The sequence below is a fragment of the Rhinatrema bivittatum genome, chromosome 19, assembly GCF_901001135.1.
Source record: "Rhinatrema bivittatum chromosome 19, aRhiBiv1.1, whole genome shotgun sequence".
In the NCBI taxonomy this organism is placed as follows: Eukaryota; Metazoa; Chordata; class Amphibia; order Gymnophiona; family Rhinatrematidae; genus Rhinatrema; species Rhinatrema bivittatum.
The window spans coordinates 29,309,552-29,331,916 of NC_042633.1; the positions used below are offsets into that span (position 1 = coordinate 29,309,552).

The window sequence follows — 22,365 nt, forward strand, 5'->3', positions numbered from 1 at the left end:
TTCTTGAACAGGGACCTTCTCCGCCGAGGGAGTAGTGAGGGATCTGAAAAGGGCTGGCGATGAGTGGCCAGTGGAGATGGAGAAGAGCAACAAGAAAGCGAGCGCGCCGGCTGTATCTCCCCTGCCCTCTTCGTTTTCAGGGTTGAACATAAATCCAAATATATAAATAGGGAAACCTCTGCTGTTATCAGCAAAATGTTTGGTGCTGCATTGGCCGGGAATCGAACCCGGGCCTCCCGCGTGGCAGGCGAGAATTCTACCACTGAACCACCAATGCTTACTGGCAAACAACTCCTCTTTCCTTCCTTAGACATCGCAGGGTCGCCTCCCAGGTTCCCCCCCCCCCCTGGGTCCTCTCTTAAGATTTTTATTTCAAGGCACTTTTTTCGTTTTTGATGGTCTTTCGGGAAAGGTTGTGCACTGTTATGGAACTTCTGTGGGCTCTCGCGGGTGGCCAAAGCAGGGCCTGAGCTGGCTATAAATGTTTAGTAGAGGGTTAGCTATATCGAGTGTGTCAAGACATGGGATATAGTCCGAGCCTTTGTAATATAAGAAAGTCTTGATTCAACATGTGGCTTCTTTGGAAAGGTGAATATATCTGCTCACTGGGACAACTCAGGAAGAAATACAAAAGGAATTAGTGAGGTTTGAGATAGTAACGGTAAAGGATAGTAGATAAAGACCAAAGCATTTTATCCACTCTGCGCAGCATAGCAGCCCCCCCCCTTTCCATCACATCTATGCCAAGCTTGCCCAAGGTCTGCCAAAGTGAGAGCCCCGCCCTTCTTGGCATCATTTTTACAGAAAACTCACCGGATGTGTCCACTTCAGTGCCTCCCACAAGTACATGGGCAAGAGGTCAGGATGGCCGAGCGGTCTAAGGCGCTGCGTTCAGGTCGCAGTCTCCTATGGAGGCGTGGGTTCGAATCCCACTTCTGACAGCTGCTCTTTTCTTCTCCTCCAAAACAAATAACCTTTTTCTAGATACCGGTTGTTTGTAACTGAAAGGCAAGTTTCTGTAGTGTAGTGGTTATCACGTTCGCCTAACACGCGAAAGGTCCCCGGTTCAAAACCGGGCAGAAACACTGTGACTTTCTTTTTCACCCCCTCCAACTTTAAAATCATAGCCTTCTTTTTAGTAAAGGGCTTGAGAAACGTCTCCACGCCTATAAACTGAGTAAGACGCTTGAGCTTTTGTGACCCGCAGTAATGCAAATTAGAGAATACTTTCTGGTTAGAACCACTTTGCCAGTGAGAATGTTAAATCCATAGTATGCACCTGAGAATTTCTAAAGGGTATTTAATGTTAAACAATGAAATACACAGGAGAAAATAGTTTTCAAGAGCAAGGCAGTGCCTCACGAGCTCGCTGACGCTTTCCGATTGATGTAACAGATAACCAATCAGGAGCCTGGAAACATCTCTGACTCCCACCCCCCTGGCTCAGGAAATGACTCTTAGAGAGCCTTTAACCAGGTCCGGATCGTTTTTGCTTTCTCTGCTTCATTTACTATTGATCATGATTTTAAAGTTTATGGTGATTATTTAGCTACGGGGATCTAGAAGCCAGGGTGTTACTCAAACTTCCAAACCTATTGTGTTTTTGCTTTTATATGATCTGTATGTTAAAAGTCAAAAGATTAAATAATTTTTCACATTTCTGTTTCTTTACCAGTTTGAAGTGAAAATTTGTTTCGTACACACACTGACATTTTTCTTATTAAAATAGCTATATGGTTTTAAAATAGAAACTTTTATAACGTGTATTTCTATACTGCTAAGTTGTTGCATTGTTTTCAATGAATTGATACATTATAATAAATTTCCCTATTACTCTGAAGTACTTTTGTTTTTGAAATGACTGTGAATCCTGCGTAAATCTATCCAGATAGAGAAAATATGGTTACAAAACAGTACGAACTTATTTCTTTTTACTGTTCTCCCCTAATTATTCTTATTATTTAAAAATAGAAATAGATGTTTTCAAAATTAAAAAAATAAATAAAACCAAATTGTAATTGAAATATAACCATTCAAACTTATAACAAAAAGTTGTTGTCAGAAGTGGGATTTGAACCCACGCCTCCATTCGGAGACCAGAACACCCAAGGCTGGAAGAGTGTACTCTTGAGTCTGGCGCCTTAGACCACTCGGCCATCCTGACAGCTGGAAAGATGCGTTGGAAAGTTTCTTATGAGTATCATTAAGAGTTCTTATTTGCTGCCATGCTATTGTGAAATATTGAATTCTTTATATTTATGGTCTGAAGATGCAGATGACCGTTGTTATAGCCAGTCTTCTTCTGATTAATCTAATTTTCCCGATCACCTATTCTATTTTAGTCATGAATATGGGGTTTAAATTAAAAGGCCATTCTGATGATCTTAAGCGAAACAGCACCAACAAATTATTTACTGAAAACTCTTCTGGACTTGGGCATAGCTTGCATCTTTTGCACCATAGACTAAATAATTGTGAATTAATTATAACAATTTCCAATCGATATAATCATGCCACCAGAGATGGCTTCAGCTAATCTAACTTATCATGTGTGCAAACTTAGAATAAGCAGATAGTATGTTTGTGATTGTGTTACAGGGACCAAAGGGGACAACGGTTTTTGGTGGATTTGTTTGCCTTGCTTTTCTGTGTCTCCTCTTGTTGTCTTGCTTTTAATTCTGTAAATATGTGCAAGTTCCTGACAATAAAGAACACACTAATCATTCTAGGAAAACGGTCTCTTTATGAGATTTGAGGAAAAGGGGTCTCACAGGCAGAACCATAGATTCAGGGATTTACAGAGGGCCCCTATAGATGTGAGATATTTGGAGTTTGAATACAGCATGCATGGCTGAAGAATGGGACTCAGAAGGCCATGTTTAAATAGAGCAGATGTGACAATAAAAAAAGGTGCGCAAGATAATTTTTGTGAAAATGTCTGAACTTTTCAAAAAGGAGAGAATCAGGACTCTTGAGAGGGAAGCGTGAAAGAATAATGATTTCTCACTTCTTTATAATAATTGGAAGTTTATTGGAATGTAGCCAACTTCGAATAGTGGAAAGATAAACAGGCCGATTCAATAAAACGTGTGGGAGAACTAGCGTTCTGAGTTGAGTGTGCACTCTCCTGCGCACGTGATTCTGTATTTAAATGAGGCCCGGCACTAATAAGGAGGCGCTAGGGACAATAGCGCATCCCTAGCGCCTCCTTATTAGCAGAAGAGGCAGCTTTCAACGGGTCCGACAACTGATGCTTAATTTTACCGGCATCGTTTTTTTAACTCGCTGACAGCCATGGGTTAGAAAACAGACGCTGGCAAAACCGAACATCCATTTTTCTAACCCACTGACCGGCGGGTAGATTTAAAAAAAAATAAAAATTTTTTTGGTATTTTTTTTTTTATTTTTGGTGCCTCCGACTTAATATCGCTTGGGCAGGCGTTAATTTCTGAGACTTGATGGTCCCCAGATGGATATCATTGATATCAGAGTTCCTACTGTATTATATAATGGCTTTGACTACCTGGTTTGCATTTCTACTAGCTGAGGATCCTGGAAGGCATTTGACTGTTGTGTCCCCATCAAAATGAGTTCCCAAATTGGTTCCTCTGATGAGTGAGTCCCCCAGCAGAAGCTTTCTTTTATGACATTTGAACACATTGAAGAGTTTCTGGGTGCATTGAGTGTCATCTTTTCTTTCAGACATTACTTCTTATTCTTTTACTGGGGCTTATTTTCCAATGCAGAAAACTGTAAGGTTAACAGTGGGGAGAGTGGGTGTCTTTTCATCACAGGTGTCATTCAGCCAAAGCTCGCTGTTATCCAATTATTCCTGGGTTTCTGAATCCTGGATGTCCGACATCTGTGTCAGTGGGGGTTGATACACTGGTTGCTGCAAAGTTGGGGAAATTGGGTGTCTCCCTTGTCACGTCTTATTCTACCACAGCCCGCTGTAAACCCTTTTTCTCTTGGGTTTCTGAATCCTCTGAGGAAGTTGGGCAAGAGATCCTGGATGATGCAAAGAAGGGGAGGTTAACTGAAAACTGCAAAATTCCTCTCTCAGACGAGTCAGCTCCTTTTTCATGACAGACAACTGTAGGCAAAATGGGCAATCCTTGATTCTCCAAATGATGTCATAAGACATAAGCGCCACAATTGTTGCACTGAATGAATTGAGAACCACTGGGAGGGATACAGATGGAGAAGGGCTAGGGTCGGAGGCCCACTAAAGGTGAGGTTAGTGAGAAAGGGGGCATTCTTGGCGGTTGAGTTTGGATGATGGGGTTGGGAGTCCCGAGGACTACTGGAGGATGATAGCGTAGAGTAGCACAAATATAAAAAGTCCTAGCTTTTAAAATGCACCACATCCAGCTGCAGTCCTCTCTCCCCCTCCCAACCACTCCCTCACGCTTTTTCCCTTTCAGTGTCATCTTTCTCCCCACCAACCCTGTTGGTCTCCTGTTATGCTCCCCCACCTCCTTTTGTAGCACTCGTTGTCCCTGCCTAGTGGAAGCTGATCCCCTCTTGCCCCACGGCCGTATAAAGAGGCAAGGATAAGTGTTTGTCGTCGGCAGGCGGGGCATTGGCAACTCTGCCGGTCAGCCGGCTCCTCCTGCTGTTCTTGATCTGGGTCAGTTTCCATATGTCCTTGCCAGTAAACTTACCCGCCTAACTCTTCCCTTAAGCACAGGTGCTCAGATGTATAAGGCATTCCTTCAGCACTTATCGTAAAGAATATCTAAACAAAACGCTTTAAGACACTTTATGTTTATCAGCTACCATTTATGATTCGACACAAAAAAAAATAACTCAGCTATTTTTCTACCCCCTCCCATTTACCACACACGTGCTATGAAGACTGTACCACTAGCCGACGCAGCTAGGCCTGGTTTTACGCTTCCCACTACAGCATGCTGGGATTGAAGGGTTGCCTCCCCTCCCGCTGGAAAAAGGCAACACGAACTACAATTCCCAGAATGCTCTGGGGTAATTCTGCCGCTAAACAATTTGTTCACCTTCTCTATTCCCCACAGCATGGACACGCCTCTTCCAGTCAAATCAGCCAATCCTTTCCTTGCCCATGGGTGGAGGGCGGGGGAAGGTCTGGGGGTCTTATTTTCCAGAGTGAGGCTTCATTAGGCAGCGCATCTACCGGCGTGTCCTGCGGCCGGAGCTGCGCACGCGCGAAGGGGGTCGCGTGGCTTGGCTCGCGCTTCAGTGGTCCTCGCTAGCTAGCGCGCGGAAGAGGAAAAGGCGGAGGCGAGGTCGCGGGCGGATACTTCCGCTGGTGACACGTTCCGGTTTCTGGGGTTTTCTTTATCTCCGGCTCGGGTCTTTTCCCTCGAACCCCCCTCCTTCCTTTCTGTTGTAATTTCAGAGCCGGACGCTACTTCTGCGGGGTTTCGCTGCTATCTCTTTTCTTGCTGGCCGCCCTTTTGACGTCACTGACGAGGCTGTCACTTTTCTTTTTCCCGTAAACGGAGGGGAGAGTCCTAACGTCACCGGAGCTCCAAGAGCTGGGCCTAACGATCGTGAGCCTGCTTTAAGAGGTGATGGCGTGACGTCACTTCAGGCATTTAAAGACCTGAGGGTTTGGCGCCATTGACGTATCTTAATTGGTAGTGTTGACTCCACAGAAGATTGTAAAAGAACTGGTGGTCTGACGTGATTAACTCTTAAAGACCTGATGTTCCTGACGCTTCTTAAAATGCTGTAATTGTTCCTTCTACAATTCTTTTAAAGGGATAACTGGTCATTACTTTATCCTCTGCCACCTCAAAAGGATTTGTCATCCTGTGCCTGAAGAAGACAAAGACGACTATCACAAATGTCTGCCTCTGCCACCACCGTGCGCAACCTCCAGAATGAAGCTATCTGCGCTATCTGCTTGGACTACTTCACCGACCCGGTCTCTATCGCTTGTGGCCACAATTACTGCCGGGCCTGTATCACCAAGCACTGGGAGATGCGGGCTGGGGACAGTGGAGGTGGTGGAGGGGGTGGCGGCGGGGTGATCTTCCCCTGCCCGCAATGCCGTAAGCTCTTCCGCCGCCGAAACTTCCGGCCTAACAAGCAGTTGGCCAACATCGTGGAGATTGTGAAGCAATTGCAAGCTGGGACCTCGGGAGCATCTGGGGAGAGTCCGGGAGAAGCCGGGGCTGCTGGGGATGGGGAAGGGGATGGGGACTGGACGGGCCCTCTGTGTTGTGCCCACCACCGCCCGCTGCGCTTCTACTGTCGGGAGGACTCTACTGCTGTCTGTCTGCGGTGCAGGGAAGAGCCAGACCACCTGGGCCACGGGGTGGTCACCACAGAAGAGGCGGCTAAAGAATACAGGGTAACTAACATCAAGGGGGGGGATTTTGGCATCAATGTGGGAGAAAACAAACACAACCTCTCTTGATGTTCTCTGAACAGTTTCCTCCCAGGCAAACGAAACTTGTTCTACAGAAACTATGAAGCACTGGTAGGCGAAGGGTGCACATGCCAGCTAATGAGCTCTCTCATTTGACTGACATTCTTACCCTTCTCTGTTCCCCTATCTCCCAGTCTCTGATTGGCATATAGCAAATTGGAGGTTAAGACTTTTTCTGCGATGTCAGTGTTTTTCACCCATGGCATTTTTTTTTTATTAATGAAAAGAGATGCCCCATGTTGTTGAGCACTTAAAATTCATAGGAGGTTTATAATATAGGAAGGTTGTTGCTTGCAGGTTTGGCTTATTTCACAGAACTTGCAGCCAAACCTGCATGTGGCATGCTCTTAAACAATAAGAGACAGCAGTGTCATTTATTAATTTGTTTTCTTGTAAAAGGTTCTTCTATAACGCCTATATCTTCTTACTTTTAGGGGAAGGAAGTGTAGAGTTAAAAATTAGTCTGCATATTTAACCACTTCTTAGGGCTGAGTATAATTCAGGACCAATACTATTAAGTCAGAGCTGTCCTGTTGTTGGTGTTGCATACAGATGCACAGGTTTTATTTTAATATAAAGAATTAGTTGTATGTATTATATCCAGGTCTGGAGGCCATGGGTACAAACAGCCCAGAGGAGGGACTACTGAAATCATTCAGAGCCTATACCACAACTGTAGGTGAGGTTAGATTTAAGTTGCCAAGTATGTGTACTCTGGAGGAGATTTGAGGGGGTGGGGGTGTGTGTTTGCAATCTTTCTCTTGAGATTTCTTGTTGCCAGTTTTACCATGTTAGAGTGTGAAGCCTTTCCATGTCCTCTTGAAGCTCTCTGTGGCTAGTCATGTGATATTACTTGGCTGTTAAGCATCACACACATGCTGTTGTCGCCACTTGAGGACTGTTTCTTTATACCTGCTTGTCTAGCTGTTACAGGGTATCGAGTGGTGTCTTCCAAATGCTGCTGTTATTTCCAAGGACACTTGTAAAGAACTCTTCATACTTGGAGCAGCACCTGATTTGCATCTCACTAGTTAAAATGCTGCTCTTTACCTGACATTCAAAGCCTGGCCTGTGTGCTTCCATTTGTTGCTGCTGTTAGGTGACTGTGTGGCACCGTTAGGTGACTGACCTGTCCACCTGCTGGAGTTGCACAACAATGCACAACCTGGGCTTTGCATGCTGCAGCTGCTCTGCAGTGATTTCAAAGAGAAAAGTAGTTTCTAACCAGTAAAGTGCACAGACCTGAGCTGGGAGACACAAAGCAGAGGCTTGCCCACAGGCACCCCCAGCTTTTCAGAATGATTTTGAAATAACTGCGGAGATGTTTTAATGATAACCTCTCAACAGCTTCTAAATGATTGTTAGAATGCTTAGGGTGAAAGTAACTTTCTAACTGGAATTTGAATTTTCTCCACAAATATATGAATTTCCCCAGGCTGCTCTCCTGCCTCTAATGCTAAACTCCAAACCTCTCCTGAGAGTGGGATATATCCTCTCTCCCTTGGGGACAGGCAGGTTTGCTTCTACTATTGTAAGTGGCAGGCTGCTGAGAGGTCCCCCTCCTGCAGTGGGATGTAACCCATAGCTGTGGTTGAGTTGTCTATTTTAAGGTATTAGATTTTATGCTAACTAGTGTAATCTGCCCAGAGCAAGACATTCAGCTTGGTGGCATATAAATGTTCTTTAAATAAATTGATTGTGATTCAAAAGTTGGGAGAGCTTTGGAGTTTAAAGCTAGGGAAAATACAGGATAATAAAACGCATAAGGAGAACCATCTCCACCATAATGGCCTTAAATCACAACAGGGAGTTTGAGGTTAGACATTTTGGAAGAAATGTCTAACTCCTGAGGTTAGTTACTTTAAATGCTGGAACAAGTTCCCCAAGAAGGTGATGGACTTTTTCTGGCAATTTCTAAGAGCAGGTAGTTTAGATACATAGGATCTTGCGGGTTGGACTAAATGATTCCATGAAATCCTTTCCAGTCCCATCTGTCCCTGATTCTGTATTTGGTTCCTTCACCTTTTGTTTCTTGTTCTAGGAGCGCCTGCAGAGTTGCCTGAATCCCCTGAAGAAACAGATGGAGGATATCTTAAAAGTGAAATCGAACGAGGAAAAGGCAACCCGGGAGTTGAAGGTAGGTTATTCCCAAGAGAAAAATCCCACTTTCCAATTAAGTAAAATCTGAGCGAATTACAATAATGGGAAACACACAGAACAGCATTAGGATTTTTTTTCTGTGCCATTCCCTGGTGTGAGACTTTTCTGGGGTGTTTTTTATTTATTTTTTTAAGTTTCTCCTGCTTAGCCATCCCTGCTGTTAGGAATTTGAATAAAACAAGGTGATCAGCACAGCCACACTCATCAGAACTGCTTTCTCCCCCCCACCCCCTGGCACCACCCTCCCAGGCAGATATTTCACTGATTCAAGTAAAGCATGCATATAGCACGGACAGCCGAAGAGCAGATCTTCATCAAAGCCCAGTGTGGGCCTGGGTTTGCACTTCCTTTGTCTACACAGGTCTGCAGATAGACCCTGGTTCTGTTCTTGGATTCATACTGGGAATCTTTACCCTGCAGTCAGTATGTGAACAGGCACCCAAACACCATCTGCCCTGTCCACCCCTGCCTCCAATCAGGTTCTACTTCCCTCCTCCCATTACAACCAGGGCAAGGCGAAGTATGATAGCCGTGTCTCTTGCCATTACAGAAAGAAGTGGAGAGAAGGCGGCAGAGGATCGTGTGTGAGTTTGAGCTGCTGCACCAGTTCCTGAATGAGGAACAGCGGCTGCTGCTCACCCGGCTGGGCGAGGAAGAGAAGGCCATGCTGAAGAAGCTGAAGGAGACAGTCAGCAAGCTCTCCAGCAAGGTCACGTCCCTGAGGAAGCTGGTCACCGAGATCGAGACCCGCTGCCAGCAGCCCACCCAAGAACTGCTGAAGGTGAGGAAGGAGACAGCATGGGAAGACTTGTTGCCCATACGGGGTTTTCAACCTGGTTCTTGGGTAGTCCCTTAGCCAGTCTGGTTTTCAGGAGATCTGCAATTAATATGCATGTGATACATTTGTATGCACTGCCTCCATTGCATGCAGATGTATCTTAATTCTATTTATCTGATTTATATTCCACCTTTCAGGCATTTCAGAGTGGGTTATATTTAGCTATTGTATGTCTCCCTATCCCCAGAGGGATTACACTTGTTTTGTATCTAATGTGGCTGTCCTGAAAACTTGACTTCAACCCCTGTAAGAGGTGCTCTCCCATGCAGGCTTAGATTCAGACACAAACAGATGTCAAATATTTACCCTGTTCTCTCTGTCCCAAGAGCAATCTTATTCAGAAACTGCTTGCCACACAAACACGACCTAGTAGCCAATTGGCTCATTTTGGCCATTCTTTGTGACATTGTGCACATCAAGATGCAGTATGTCTTTGAAATGCAGTGTTCTGAGCATGGCTAACCCCCCTAGAGCTGCCAAAAGGAGCGAATGACAGTTTAATGATGTCATAAAAGGAAAAATTACAGTTGAAAGGAATTTATTAATTTTAAGGCCTTTTCTTTTTTTACCTAAAAATCACTTGCATATTTGCTTTGTCTGTCTCTGTGCACACTATCTCATCAACTATTCAGCAGCAATCATGTTTTCAAGATGGGTATATGAAGGTAACAGCTCAAACCAAAATCATATTGTCCCATTAAAATGTATGGATCTAGCCAAAAATAAGGGAAAATACCCTTTAATTCCCCAATTATCCAACCAACAGCTACCAAATTTTCAGGTTAGGTATATGTATATTAAAGATGACGGGAAAACATCACTCTGTCTAAATTAGAAAAAAAAACACCCATATGAATTGCTCTGCAATTATTTTGAGAGCATAAGAAATTGCCATACCGGGTCAGACCAAGGGCCCATCAAGCCCAGCAGCCTGTTTCCAACAATGGCTAAGCCAGGTCACAAGTACCTGGGGCAAGTACCCAAACACTAAATATATCCCATGCTACTGATGCTAGTAATAGCAGAAGCCATTCCCTAAGTCAACTTGATTAATAGCAGTTAATGGACTTCTCCTCCACGAACTTATCCAACCCTTTTTTAACTGCACTACCCACATCTGGAATTTTGTATTGAGCATAGTGGATGCAGTTTTCTTTTAATAAAAGGTAACAAACTATAAGGCAAATGTTGGAGTGAATTTTACAAATGTGTTCTCTGTACATACACAGATCAGTCCTGGGTCCTGGGTTTTACTTCCGTGCCAGGAGATGGAGACAGAGAGTTTCACTGACACTGTATATAACCCACTGTGCCACCTGCAGTCCCTCACTATTTCTCTGTCCTCCAGCACATGGTAGATAGTATAAAAGCTGCCGTCTGGAGAGAGAGAAAGATTAAAAAACAACATTTCTAGATCCTCCAAGGGGTTGTGAGGTCCTGGTCGGGCCATCCCCCCTGGTTATTGGCAGAGGAGCAGGGGGTTGGTGTCCCTTCTGACAGTTCAATCCAGAGATCGGTGGGGTTGACATCTGGTGGTCCAGATCCTCATCCCCCATGAGACAGTGGTGGAACCTGCTGGCAGTTCTGCACTGCAAGCCCAGTAGAGTGGGGAAGTATCCCTTTTATATGGCTTGTCCTGAGCGGGGTTGCTAAAGTTTGGTGAAAGGAGTGGAGACCGATTATAACCGGTGGTCTGGCTCTTTTCTCATCTGCCATGCGGCCTGTGCTCCTGGAACCAGAACCTCTGCACCAAAGGAAAGCACTGGCTCTATGGATCTTTATTTGTTTTCAGAGTATAGAGAACAAAACTAGTTAGAGGAATCTGTGCAGCATCAGGAGCTTAGTGATGGGATTTTTCAGCAGCTTCTGTTGGACTGTTTCCCTGCTTGCCTTTTGAGGTGCTAGTGGTGCCATGGGTGCGGGGAAGGACAGCAGGCATGTGCGGCAAAAGCGTCGGGGGGGAGCGGTCTGCATCGAGCACGGTCATGTTGGTAGAACGAGCATCGCAGGTGACAGGGTCTAGCGCTGAGGCTTTCCCAGTTCGTGCGGGAACGATGGCCATTTTCAATTCTCTAGCAGCATCGGTGGAAGAGGCAGGGGAATCCCCTCAACTACTGACGGCAGTTCCCCTGTCCCGTGGAGGTGCAGAGAGGCACTTGTACCGAGAAGGAGTCTCTGGTTTGGGTAGAGTTCTTCTGCGAGTTCTAATTTGCTTATGCGCAAAGCTTGTTTAGCGGGAGATGCTGGCTCTCGGCCTTCGTCTCCAGGGATTCTCGGACAGTCAAGAGGCCAGAGCTGTTGAGAAGCTCTTCAGGCCTTCGGTGATTTTTCAGTGCCGATATTAAATGGATCTGGGGGCCTAAACGCGCTGAAGGTGCAAACAGGCTTTGCTTAGCCATGGCAGCAGTTCTTTTCCCACTTGCATTCTCGCCACTTGGCTATTGCATGCACAGGGACCTGTACACGTAAGACTGCAGCCTAGATTTGAGCGAGTATGTCCGCAACCTAGAGTGCGTATTTGCTTAGGTACTTGGGCACATGAGGCAGTGACCTAGACTGGTGATCATATTTGTGCAGGTACTTGTGCATGTACGACTGCGACCTAGTCTTCAGCACAAATTTGCGCGTGTCCTGGAGGGGAGCGCTTGTACAGTGGGTGGCATTTGTGTGTGCACAGGAGGCCGCCTAAAGCCGAAGTTCAGGAGAGCTAGGCGCCAGGGTCCAAGCGCCTTGCCATCTGAGAGCAATTCAGTCCGCACTCTCTCTCCGTTTGTGTCAGCGCTGTTTATATGCTCAAAGCGATTTGACTACTACAGCATTTGCCCATGTTGGGACGTCTCGGGAGGTGAGGCTGTGGTCTGTTTTCCTCCTCCCTTGTTCCCGATGGAAGCTTCCCTGAGAGAGAGAGGTTGGAGAGAGCAAGGTTGGGCCTATGGGTACTGGTATAGATCCACCCACCTGTGTGGAATGTTTGCAGGGCCTGCAGACCTTTCTGCAGGGGCGACCAGCGAAGGCAAAACCTGCAATGTAGGGATCGCGTGCTCGGGCCTTCCATTTGTCAGTCATGGCGGCAAATGCCGCAGGGAGGCTGTTCCTGGTAATGTTCAAGAGGATGTGGATCATGAGACCTCAGGGAATTGACTGTCACCTCTAGAAGAGGGAGAAATTACATCTGAGAGCCGCATCGGACTCTGCTCAGATTATTTTTCTTTTTTCACAGCAATGTCTTGCTGACCTGGAGGCAAGTTTTTTAAAAAGAGGGAGAACCAATTTTCTTATCTTCCATCCATTTTGTGGTTCTTGGAAAAAAAGAAGGGATATTTTGGCCGATATTGGATTTAAAGAAGATCAATGTGTCTCTTTACGGTTCTCTGTTTCTGCATGGAGACTTTGAGGTCCAGCTCTAAGTTTTGTCATAGCGGCAGTACACAAGGGAGAGTTCTCGGCATCTCTCAGCTTGACAGAGGTCGATCAGGCCGGAGCACCAGAGATTTAGCAGGTTCATGGTCCTAAGGGAACAGTTTCGGTTTCGAGCCCTTCCTTTCAGCTGGTGAAAGCTCCACGTACCTTCACCAAGGGTGATGGGGGTATGGAGGGTGTGTTGGTGCATCCGTGTCTGGATGCCTGGCTCATTTATGTGAAATCGGAGGACCTCTGTCGACAAGCGCATTGGTACCTTTTTGTGCTGATTGAAGTCTGTACTTGGCCCGGTACTTTTCCATATATTTATAAATGATCTAGAAAGAAATACAGTGAGTGAGCTAATCAAATTTGTGATACTACAGGAACAAAATTTAGCAGGTAAGAACCAATTTTCCTCTCTGACTTGCTCCAGGTACTGGTGACCCATAAGAACAGCAGGAAAAACTCTGCCTACTCGATTCTTGTCCACAGTATATAGAAGTATCTTTGTTTTTCAAAACCCCCGATGTGTTTCAGCTGAAACCAACTGTCTTCAGGGATAGAAAGGCATTGGAACAAAGGCCCAATTTAAACAATGGGCCCAAAAAATGCATAGTGTGTGCAGTTAGTTTGCTGGCAGAAGTTTTGGAGCAACTGTATTTTTTTGCCTTAGGCTTTCGCACCCCAAAACTTTCTCTGAAAGGGAAAATTGTGTCCAGAGACGGAATATAATGCACAAAAGTACCACCAGAACAATCTCTGTGTCTACCTTGTCCAACTCACAGTCCCAGTCTGCTGAATCCTTGGGAGATACTGTGCTGTCATTTTCAAAGGCAGAGACTCTGGTAACTTGAAGCACATTTAGAAACCAAATCATATCAACATTTGGGGTGTTTATATTTTTTTTTTTATGTATTTTCCTATACACTGACAATAGACTGCAGAGCTCAGGATGTGTTTGCCCTGTAGCTGATGTCCGTGGGCAGTTTGCCAATTCTAATGGATTGTGACTGCTGCAAATCCCACCCCTCACCATACACACGCACACACAGCCTGGATGTATAAAAAAAATTAGCATTTTAACTGATAAACTGGGCAGATGAGATTGGGGGGGGGGGGCTTTTACTTTCCTGGCCTTGGCCGATTCTCTTAGAGTTGCACATGCACAGTACTTGAAGAATAATTTTAGTATCTGATCGCTTTTGCCTTCTTTTTCCTCCCTTCTGCAGGATGCAAGGAACACCTTGACCAGGTAGGAAGAGTTTAATTCATATTGTACTTGAAGAGGTGTCCCTGTCTTTCCTTTCACGGGGATGCAAGCTTCCTAGATGCTGTTAAAATCTTTCTTGGCCTGTCTGCTGCCCCCATCTCCTGCTACTTGAGAAGGAAGGAGCCTTAGCTGTCGTGCAGTGCAGCCTGACTGTAGAGCGCACTTGTGCTGTGGTCCGTATCTCACACTCGGGACTGGCTGAGATGGGAGAGGGGGACCCCCGGGTAGCTGCGGATGAAGGCTAATGGAACCATAGCCCCCATAGGAGCCTAAGAGGTGCAGGAGGGGAACTGTTTGACACCAAGAAATGTATTTTTCCTCCTCCTAGTCTTCTAATGAATGTTTTTTGTAATATTTTTCCTTTTTTACAATTTAGAGAAGTTTTCTTTGCTTGTTTCGCTCCTGCTAAGGACCGGGGCTGTCCCAATCTGGTGCTTTCTCTGACTTCTGCCCCAGTGTACCCTTACAATCTTAACAGGATTAGCAGCCAGATGTCCAAACAGGATTTCTTTATTGAGCAGCAACACGAATATGTAAACAAGCCCGACTCTGGCCGAGTTTCGCCCTCTTTCAGCTACATCAGGGGCTCAACTTGTGTCATGTTTTGATTAATAAATATCCCGGTCTTAATTAAGACTCTACAACAGCTGATTATTAAACAGACCTTGGAAAACATATACGGGCATGTATGTGTTGCTGCTCAATAAAGAAATCCTGTTTGGACATCTGGCTGCTAATCCTGTTTTGTTGCCCTCACGGCTTTGTTAGACAGCCTTCCTTGCTGTTTCTTCAGTCCCTTACAATCTTATACTGGTAGGCTGAAAGAGGACCAGAGAGCCATCCCATCAACCACCTCCTGTGATACTGCCTACAAACTTTTCTCCTCCTCAGCCCATAGGATGCAACTAGAAAAAGAACTGTACCGCTGGCCATGTTTAAAAAATAAATAAATAAATAAATAAATAAATCAGTTCCACAACTTTGATTTACTTCACCAGTCAGAGGAAGTAGATTACTCCAGGCCATGCTCTGATTTGGCCAGAACGGAGCCCTGCCATGCAGAGAAACGGGGGCTCATTTTCCACTCGGGTCATTTAGTCCCCAGGTTAGCTGGGTCGGGGGATGATACAGAGGCAGCGTTCACAGGGTTTGAGGGGAAGGGTGGTGTCGGTCATCACATGGTGGCAACACTTAGCGGCTAGATTTAATGCTTATGGTGTTAGAGTTTGGGAAGGAACTTTGATGCATGGCCCCTGGCTGAGGACTGTTGCTGCAGTGACTGGATTAAATATGTTGGCATATTAGGGTTAAAAAAAAAAAAAATCACTGGCTAGTTGAGAAGGCATATAACACTAGATCCCAGCCCTGATTTTCAGTCCATGTATCTAGGGTCCTGGGTTTATTCTGAAACACTTGTGCATATCAGTTTAAAAGAGAAATTTTGCCAATGGGGGGGGGGGGGGCAGTAACCCTTAATTAGTTTACACAGAGCATGTGTCAAATAATCCAGATGACTTTGCTGCTGTTTGCATGTCTCCTCGATACTAGCTTGGGCCTGCCCTTAAGTAAAATGAAGCATTTACAGTGTTTATCTGACTGATAGACTGTTGCCCTGTACGTACCGGATCAGTCCAGACTCCTGGGTTGTGCCTCCACACCAGCAGATGGAGACAGAGCCAAACTTGTCAGGCTTCCCCTATATATACCAGGATGCCACCCACAGCCTGTCAGTATAACTCTGTCTCCAGCATAGACTGTTGGCTGTTTTATTGACTGCAGCAAAAGGTTTTAATTGCCTGGATACACCCAGTCAAATGAACTTAACAATTTAGAATATCTGTGCCAACGTTTTGAAAAAAGCATGGGAACTCCCTAAAACAATTAAATGTAAGTGTATTTTTTTTTTCTTCCACCAACCTTCTCGGACCTTCAGATTGGGTATTAACAGCCCGTAAGATGATGTGCTCCCTAGAAAATGTAAAAAGTTTACAAATTTACTTGTGAACTTTTCAGCAGTACATAATGGAGACCTTGCTGCATTCTGCCTCCTCCAATCAGTCGCTGCTCTGTTCCCTAGATGAAGAGACAGTGCCAGTTTCACCAAGGCTTCTTGGGTTATCAATCTATGTCTTACGTTTTCTTTTGTGCTTATTCTTGGGCCTCCTTTATTTTTTTATGCCATATTTTTTCCATTGGTAAGCAGGCTGAATTAGCCCTGCTCAGTGGGTGACATCATTAGGTGGTACTAGACAGAGCTGTCTCTCAAAGTTAGAGCTCTTGACTCTACTGAGCATGTGTGGGAGTTCTTGTGCAGTCGCATGTCCCAGAATCTCCTCAGTCTTTGTCCGCACTATGCATGGACCCGCTGATCCGGTCTCTTCTTTTTTTTTTTTGATCTCCTCAACATTTCTTCACATTGGCGATTCCCCCACAAAAGCACTCGGGTGACCAGATTACGCCCCAACCGCTCTACGACTTAAAGAAGGGCCTCCACCGCCTCCTTCGTTCTGTCTCCGAGGCTTTTGACACCATGGTACGAATACCAGCAGCCTCAATAGGAATCCGGCAAATGGCTTGGCTCCAGGCCAGTGGAATAAGAGGATGTGCATGAGAAACTTGCAGACCTCCAATGTTTAGGGGATAATTTGTTTGGCGAGCAACTGAAATGGTCTCCCAGATAAAGGAACAGAATGTGGCCGTATAGTCCTTGACCACAGGAAAGCAGCAGAATGTGAACAGGAGTTTCTACCCATGTAGACAATATAGACTGTTCCAACCATAGACAGGCACAGCCACAACCTGCCACTAAACCACCGCAGAGTTATTGACTTGCCAGTCGCCATAGCCATATGTACAAGGGGGCAGAATCCAGCAGTTTCTACACGCCTGGACCCAGATAACTAATGGACCAGTGGGTGGTGAAGATCATTCGAGAGGGCTACCATCCGAAGTTCTTCCATCAGCTGCGGCTGCCCCATCTGGTCCTTCCTCCACAGATCCAGTCCATTTCCCCTTTTTTTGTCTCAGGAGGTGCAAAAATGAATACAGAAAAACGCCTGCCCCAGTGCAACAAGGGGTATTATTCCCAATATTTTCTCCTTCCCAAGAAGTCCGGAGATCTCTGCCCAGTCTTGGACTTCAGAACCTTGAACAAACATCTGCATCGGGAAAAACTCAAAATGTCTTCTCTCAGCACTATATTGCCGTTCATCCAACTGAACAACTGGATGTGCTATTTCAACCTCAAGGATGTATATGCACATATCCCTATCCACCCCTCCTGTTGGTGCTTCCTCTGCTTTAAGGTGGGGAAGCAGCACTACCATAAGGTTCTCCCGTTCTTGGACTCTCCAGGGGTCTTCATGAAATGCCTAATGGTGGCTGTAGCCCATCTACAATGGTCGGGGATATGGTTATTACCATACCTTGATCACTGGTTAATTGTAATGCCAGACAAAAATGCGCTCCTCTCGGATGCCGAAGCAACTATTCATTGCCTAGAATTGCTGGTATTCCTCAAACTATGAAAAATCCATTCTGCACCCAGCTCAACACTTTCAATTTTATAGGAGCTCAAATAGACTCCATTCATTCAAGAGTCTTCCTACCCTGCAACAGAGCATGCTGGCGTGTCAGCTTCTGCAGCTGAAGTCAATGACAGCACGCCACATACTAATAGTGTTGGGTCACATGGCGGCTGCAATTCATGTTGTCCCCCTCACTTGCCTTCATATGCATTGACTGCAGTGGGACCTCGAGCCAGTGGTATCAGTTTCTTCAACCCTTATCGACCAAAATGTATATCACAGACCAGATGATGAGGGATGTTCTCCGGTGGCTGCGACTGGGCATACCAGAGATGGGTGCTCTACTTCATCCAGTTCAACACCAAGTAAGTCTTACAACAGATGCCTCCTCTGCGGGATGGGGCACATGCCTACACCACTACAAAACACAAGGTCCCTTCAGGAGAGAACATTATAAATAAACTTACTAGATCTAAGAGCAATGCGACATGCCCTGATTAGCATTCGGACATATGCTGCAGGGAAAGGCCATCATGATCCATATGGACAACCAAGTCACCATGTTCAATATGAAAAAACAGGGAGGCACTGGTTCATGGGACCTTTGCAGGGAAGCCCTCCAAATCTGGCAATGGCTGGATCGGTCCACTGCAAGCCTTGTATCTGCCGAATATTATGAACATGGAAGCAGCAGGATATTTCATTCAATATTCTCCGCGCCTCACAAACCCAGTAAGGACCCGAGTGCGTGCAACACCTTCAACTGCACATCTCAAAAATGTGGCCATAGAGGATATATGCAGAGCCTCCACCTGGTCCTCCGTCCTTACCTGCACATCTCACTACTGCTTGATGAATTAGTAGCCTCAGACAGCTTGGTAGGATGAGTGATACTGAATCAAGCAGTAAAAATGTAGTCTGCTGCCCACGCAGGAGTCTGGGTTGCAAAAGAAAAAAAGAGGAAAAGACGCTACACGGCAACCCTTAGCTTGGGACCCCCCACTGAGCATGGCTAATTCAGCTTGCTTATTGATGGTCAAAATCAAGTGTGCTTACTGTAAAGAGTGTGTTTCTGTAGATGATGGGATGAATTAGCCATGCGACACCCACCCTCCTCCCTAGACTTCAATTCGACAGTCAACTAAGCTTTGATACAGACTGAAGACATTCTGGAACATGTGATCGTGCGGGAACTCCTGCACATGCCTAGTAGAGCCAAAAGCTCTACTAACTTTGAGAGACTGCACTGCCTGATAACATCATGTCGTCATAGGTCTCTCCTCTGATTCCACTCAGAGATGAAAATCTGCTTGTCAGCTGACTCTGCTACATTGCTGCCATTAGATTTGTCCGTGCTATGCCTGCATGAGGCTCTGAGGATCTCTGTACTGGATTGCTGCTTGTATCAGTGTGTCATGCCCTCATGGCTTTGAGGAAAATCTGGTCTTCAGCTGTCTGTGCTCTGTTCATGCTTTTTATATAAGTGTGATGCCTGTATAGGGTTCTCTTGAAGATTTTCTCTTTAGCTGTCCGTGCAGTATTCATGCTTTATACACATCAGTGTGATGCCTTTATAATAAAAATATTGTAATTGATGGCAGAAAAAGACTGTTTATGAATGTTTGTTTGATATTCTGCCATTTCCCAAAGTTGGTCCCAAGGTGGATTACAATAAATTACAATGAGCAGAGGCATTAGAACAGCTTACAGTTGTATCAAATTTTGCGATTAATGTAGCATTGGGATCCAGCATAGGAAAACCTATTTGTGAATAATTTCAAGACCCAGCTGTGTCCCTGTTGGGTAGAACACAGTCCCTTGTTGGGAATTCAGGAAGCCAGGCCAGAGGTACAGGTCATAGGGGAAGACCTGGCTGAAAAGCCACGCCTTAGCTTTCTTTTTTTTCCCTGAACTTAAGGTAGCACGGCTGCAGGTGCAAGGTTAGTAGTGTTTTGGTCCAAATGTTTGGTGCAGAGTAGTTGAAAGCGCAAAGTTTTTTTTTTCATGCCGGACAGTCTGGAGGTGGTTAACAGAGGAGAGGAAAGAAGAGCAGGCTGGAGTTCCCTTCAGGGTGAGAAGTAGAAAGAGGTGTACAGGGGCCTGTTTGTTCTAGCATTTGAAGACCAAGCAGAGATTTACATTTCATCCTACTTCCTACTGGGAGCCAGTGAAGTTGATGTGGAATAGTCTTGATATCAATAGTTTTATTATCTACCAAAATTCTTGTGGCAGTGCTTTGTAGGAGGTGGAGGTGCTTCACACTGTATCAGGAGATGCCATTGTACGTGGAATTGCAGTAATCAATTCGGCTGGTGATGAACACCTGGATTGCAGTAGCAAGGTTGTGTTTATCAAGGTCTGACGCAGATGCATGAAGGAGGACCTTACCATTTTCGAGATGTGGGGTTCCATTGTGAGGGTTTGGTCTCATTGAACCTCTAGTCTTCGTACTGACTCGTTAGAATGTAAGGTGGTACTTGCTATTGAGGGAATCTATTGTAGAGTGTGACCTTGGCAGCTGAGCCAGAGGAGTTTCAATTTTTAGATGGATTTAGTCTGTTTGCTAAGCCATTGGACTACATCTGTAAGTCAGTTATTGAGATTGGCAATGGATAAAGTTTGGTCAGATCCCATTCTGATGCAGGGTTGGATGTCATCTGCAAATAGATTGCACTTGATAATGAAAGACTGAATGAGGTCACAGAAAGCATGTAAATGTTGAAAAGTTTCGGAGAGGACTGAGAATGGGGGAGGACGGTTTGTTGGCCCATGTAACAGATTGCGTTCTGTTGGTAAGGAGTGGCTCAAACCATTTTAGAGCAGTGTTCTCCATGCTGATGCCCTTCAGGCACTGGATCAGGAGATGGTAATCAACTGTATCAAAGGTGACTGAGAGATCAAGTAGGACAATGAGGGTCTTGCCACCTTGATCTGCATGGAGGTAAATACTGTTTATGATGGCCAATAGGACTGATTGTGTACCATGGCCTTTCCTGAAGCAAGATTGATAGTGGTGTACTATAGGAAATCTAAGAGTTGCAGGTGAACTACTTTTTCCACCATATTGGATAGAAAGGGGAGGCAAGAGACTGGGTGATAGTTGTTTTTATTTTAGGATCAGCAACAGGTTTCTTTAGGATGGGTTTGATAACATATCTTTTTTTTGAGTGAGCTGGGTAGTGAATCTTGGGTTAGGATGGCATTGGTTAGCCTGAAGGCTAGATCGTGTTTCATGTTACAGATGAATCTTGAGTCAGTTGGCTCTAACGGGCTCATGAACTGGCTGATTCACTGGATGATCTTTTCCACTTCCAGTGCAATGATTGTCCTGAAGTTAGGCAATGGGCTCAAGACTGGAGGGAGCTGAATGGAATTTGCCTGTGTGATCATTGCATTCATGGGATGGTTGGTCCCAGCAATGAAAGGAAGAACAAATAGCTCATCTATTTTTTTTTAGTTAAGCATTTGACAGTCTTCAGTTGTGTGACCCTATGTTGGGAGAAGGAGTTTGGAGAGTTTCTATACAAAGTCAATAAGTTTACGGGGTGGTTCATGGGCAGTTCTAGTTTTTGGAAATGTAGCTTTTTTTTTTTTTTGGCTTGCTGGATGGTTGCCTTTTGTATTTTTTTTCGAGTGCTTTTTGCAGAGACCCAAGTTGATGATTTTTTTTTTGTTTGTTTCTACCATGTTCATTTGTTTGGATTTCTCCTTCGTATGCCATCATTTTGGGTGGAAGCACATACAGGATCCCCTCTTAGTTCCCTCTGTCATTCGTCTTGCCTATGTGTAACCACAAGGTGCTGTAATCTACATAGCCAGCAATACTAGTACAGCTATTGCTGAAATATCTGGTCTCTTAGGTCCCCTGCATAGTCGGCTGGGCAAACTTGCTTCGAGAGTGCCTCTTTTTTTGCTACAACTTCCATTTGATTACAGAAGTTTGCAGCCTGCCAGATAGACCCAGTGGCTAGTTGAATTCAATCATCGCAGTATAATCTAACTAGCTACCATTACTGGTGAGCGTCCTAGTTGTCCTGTATCGCATGTCAGGCAGACCCAGCTATCGGAGCACCTATGTTACCACTAGGACTTCCGGTTCTTACAGAACATGCAGCCTGCCAGCCGACCATCACAGCTTGTCAGACACCCCAGCCACACAGGTACCTGGTTACCTCCTAGGACTTCTAACATTTTATATTAACTTCTTTGCCATACATGCCGATATGATACTACGCACTCCTAAATGTGTGTCGTGAGGCTGTACTTTCTGCTCTCTAATTGTAGTAACCAAAAATCTATGCCCTCTTAAATTGTTATAGTCGCCACCACCCACCTAGGAGGACATTCCACTCATATATCACTTTTTTGTTTTTACCACTTTTTCCACTCTGAGTTCAACAGCATGCCTCCCAGTTTTATTGAGGTTTGTGGGCACTGCTGTTTGAAGGACCTTTACCTGCAGTTTGGGCCCATGCCCATTACAGGAGCAGTTCTCGGTGTAATAACGTGTTCTGTGTCTGCCACTCTCCTAGATATGAAGCAGTGCCAATGCAAAGGCCGAACCCAGTGTCCCCAGAGCTGGAGAAAAGTATCTGCAGCTTCCCTGAGCACATCAGTCCCAACATCCTGATGAAGAAATTCAGAGGTGAGGGAGGAGGTGCAGCTTGTGGAGAATGCAAGGCAGGGGCATGTAGTATAAAGGGGTGTGGAATAGATGAAAGGTGCACTCTTAAATTCTTAACACCATCCAGTC

The 22,365-nt window shown here is 45.3% G+C and overlaps 1 protein-coding gene and 4 non-coding genes across 5 annotated transcripts in view; 3 read left to right on the forward strand and 2 right to left on the reverse strand.

Moving 5' to 3' along the window:
• Nucleotides 1-206: 206 nt before the first annotated feature.
• TRNAG-GCC lies at nt 207-277 on the reverse strand. The gene has a single exon. It is a non-coding gene; the product is annotated as a tRNA-Gly (tRNA).
• A 581-nt stretch (nt 278-858) lies between these two features.
• TRNAL-CAG lies at nt 859-941 on the forward strand. Its single transcript has one exon. It is a non-coding gene; the product is annotated as a tRNA-Leu (tRNA).
• A 71-nt stretch (nt 942-1,012) lies between these two features.
• Nucleotides 1,013-1,085, forward strand: TRNAV-AAC. Its single transcript has one exon. It is a non-coding gene; the product is annotated as a tRNA-Val (tRNA).
• Nucleotides 1,086-2,056: 971 nt separating this feature from the next.
• Nucleotides 2,057-2,164, reverse strand: TRNAL-CAA. The gene is made up of 2 exons: nt 2,127-2,164; nt 2,057-2,102 (listed from the first exon to the last, which is right to left on the reverse strand). It is a non-coding gene; the product is annotated as a tRNA-Leu (tRNA).
• A 3,012-nt stretch (nt 2,165-5,176) lies between these two features.
• Nucleotides 5,177-22,365, forward strand: part of LOC115080596 (E3 ubiquitin-protein ligase TRIM39-like) — a 31,797-nt gene continuing 14,608 nt past the window's right edge. Inside the window, exons 1-5 of the mRNA XM_029584853.1 lie at nt 5,177-6,337; nt 8,457-8,552; nt 9,126-9,356; nt 14,045-14,067; nt 22,145-22,257. Of these exons, the coding sequence (XP_029440713.1) occupies nt 5,828-6,337; nt 8,457-8,552; nt 9,126-9,356; nt 14,045-14,067; nt 22,145-22,257 (973 nt within the window). The 5' untranslated portion in view covers nt 5,177-5,827. The remainder of the gene's footprint in view (nt 6,338-8,456; nt 8,553-9,125; nt 9,357-14,044; nt 14,068-22,144; nt 22,258-22,365) is intronic.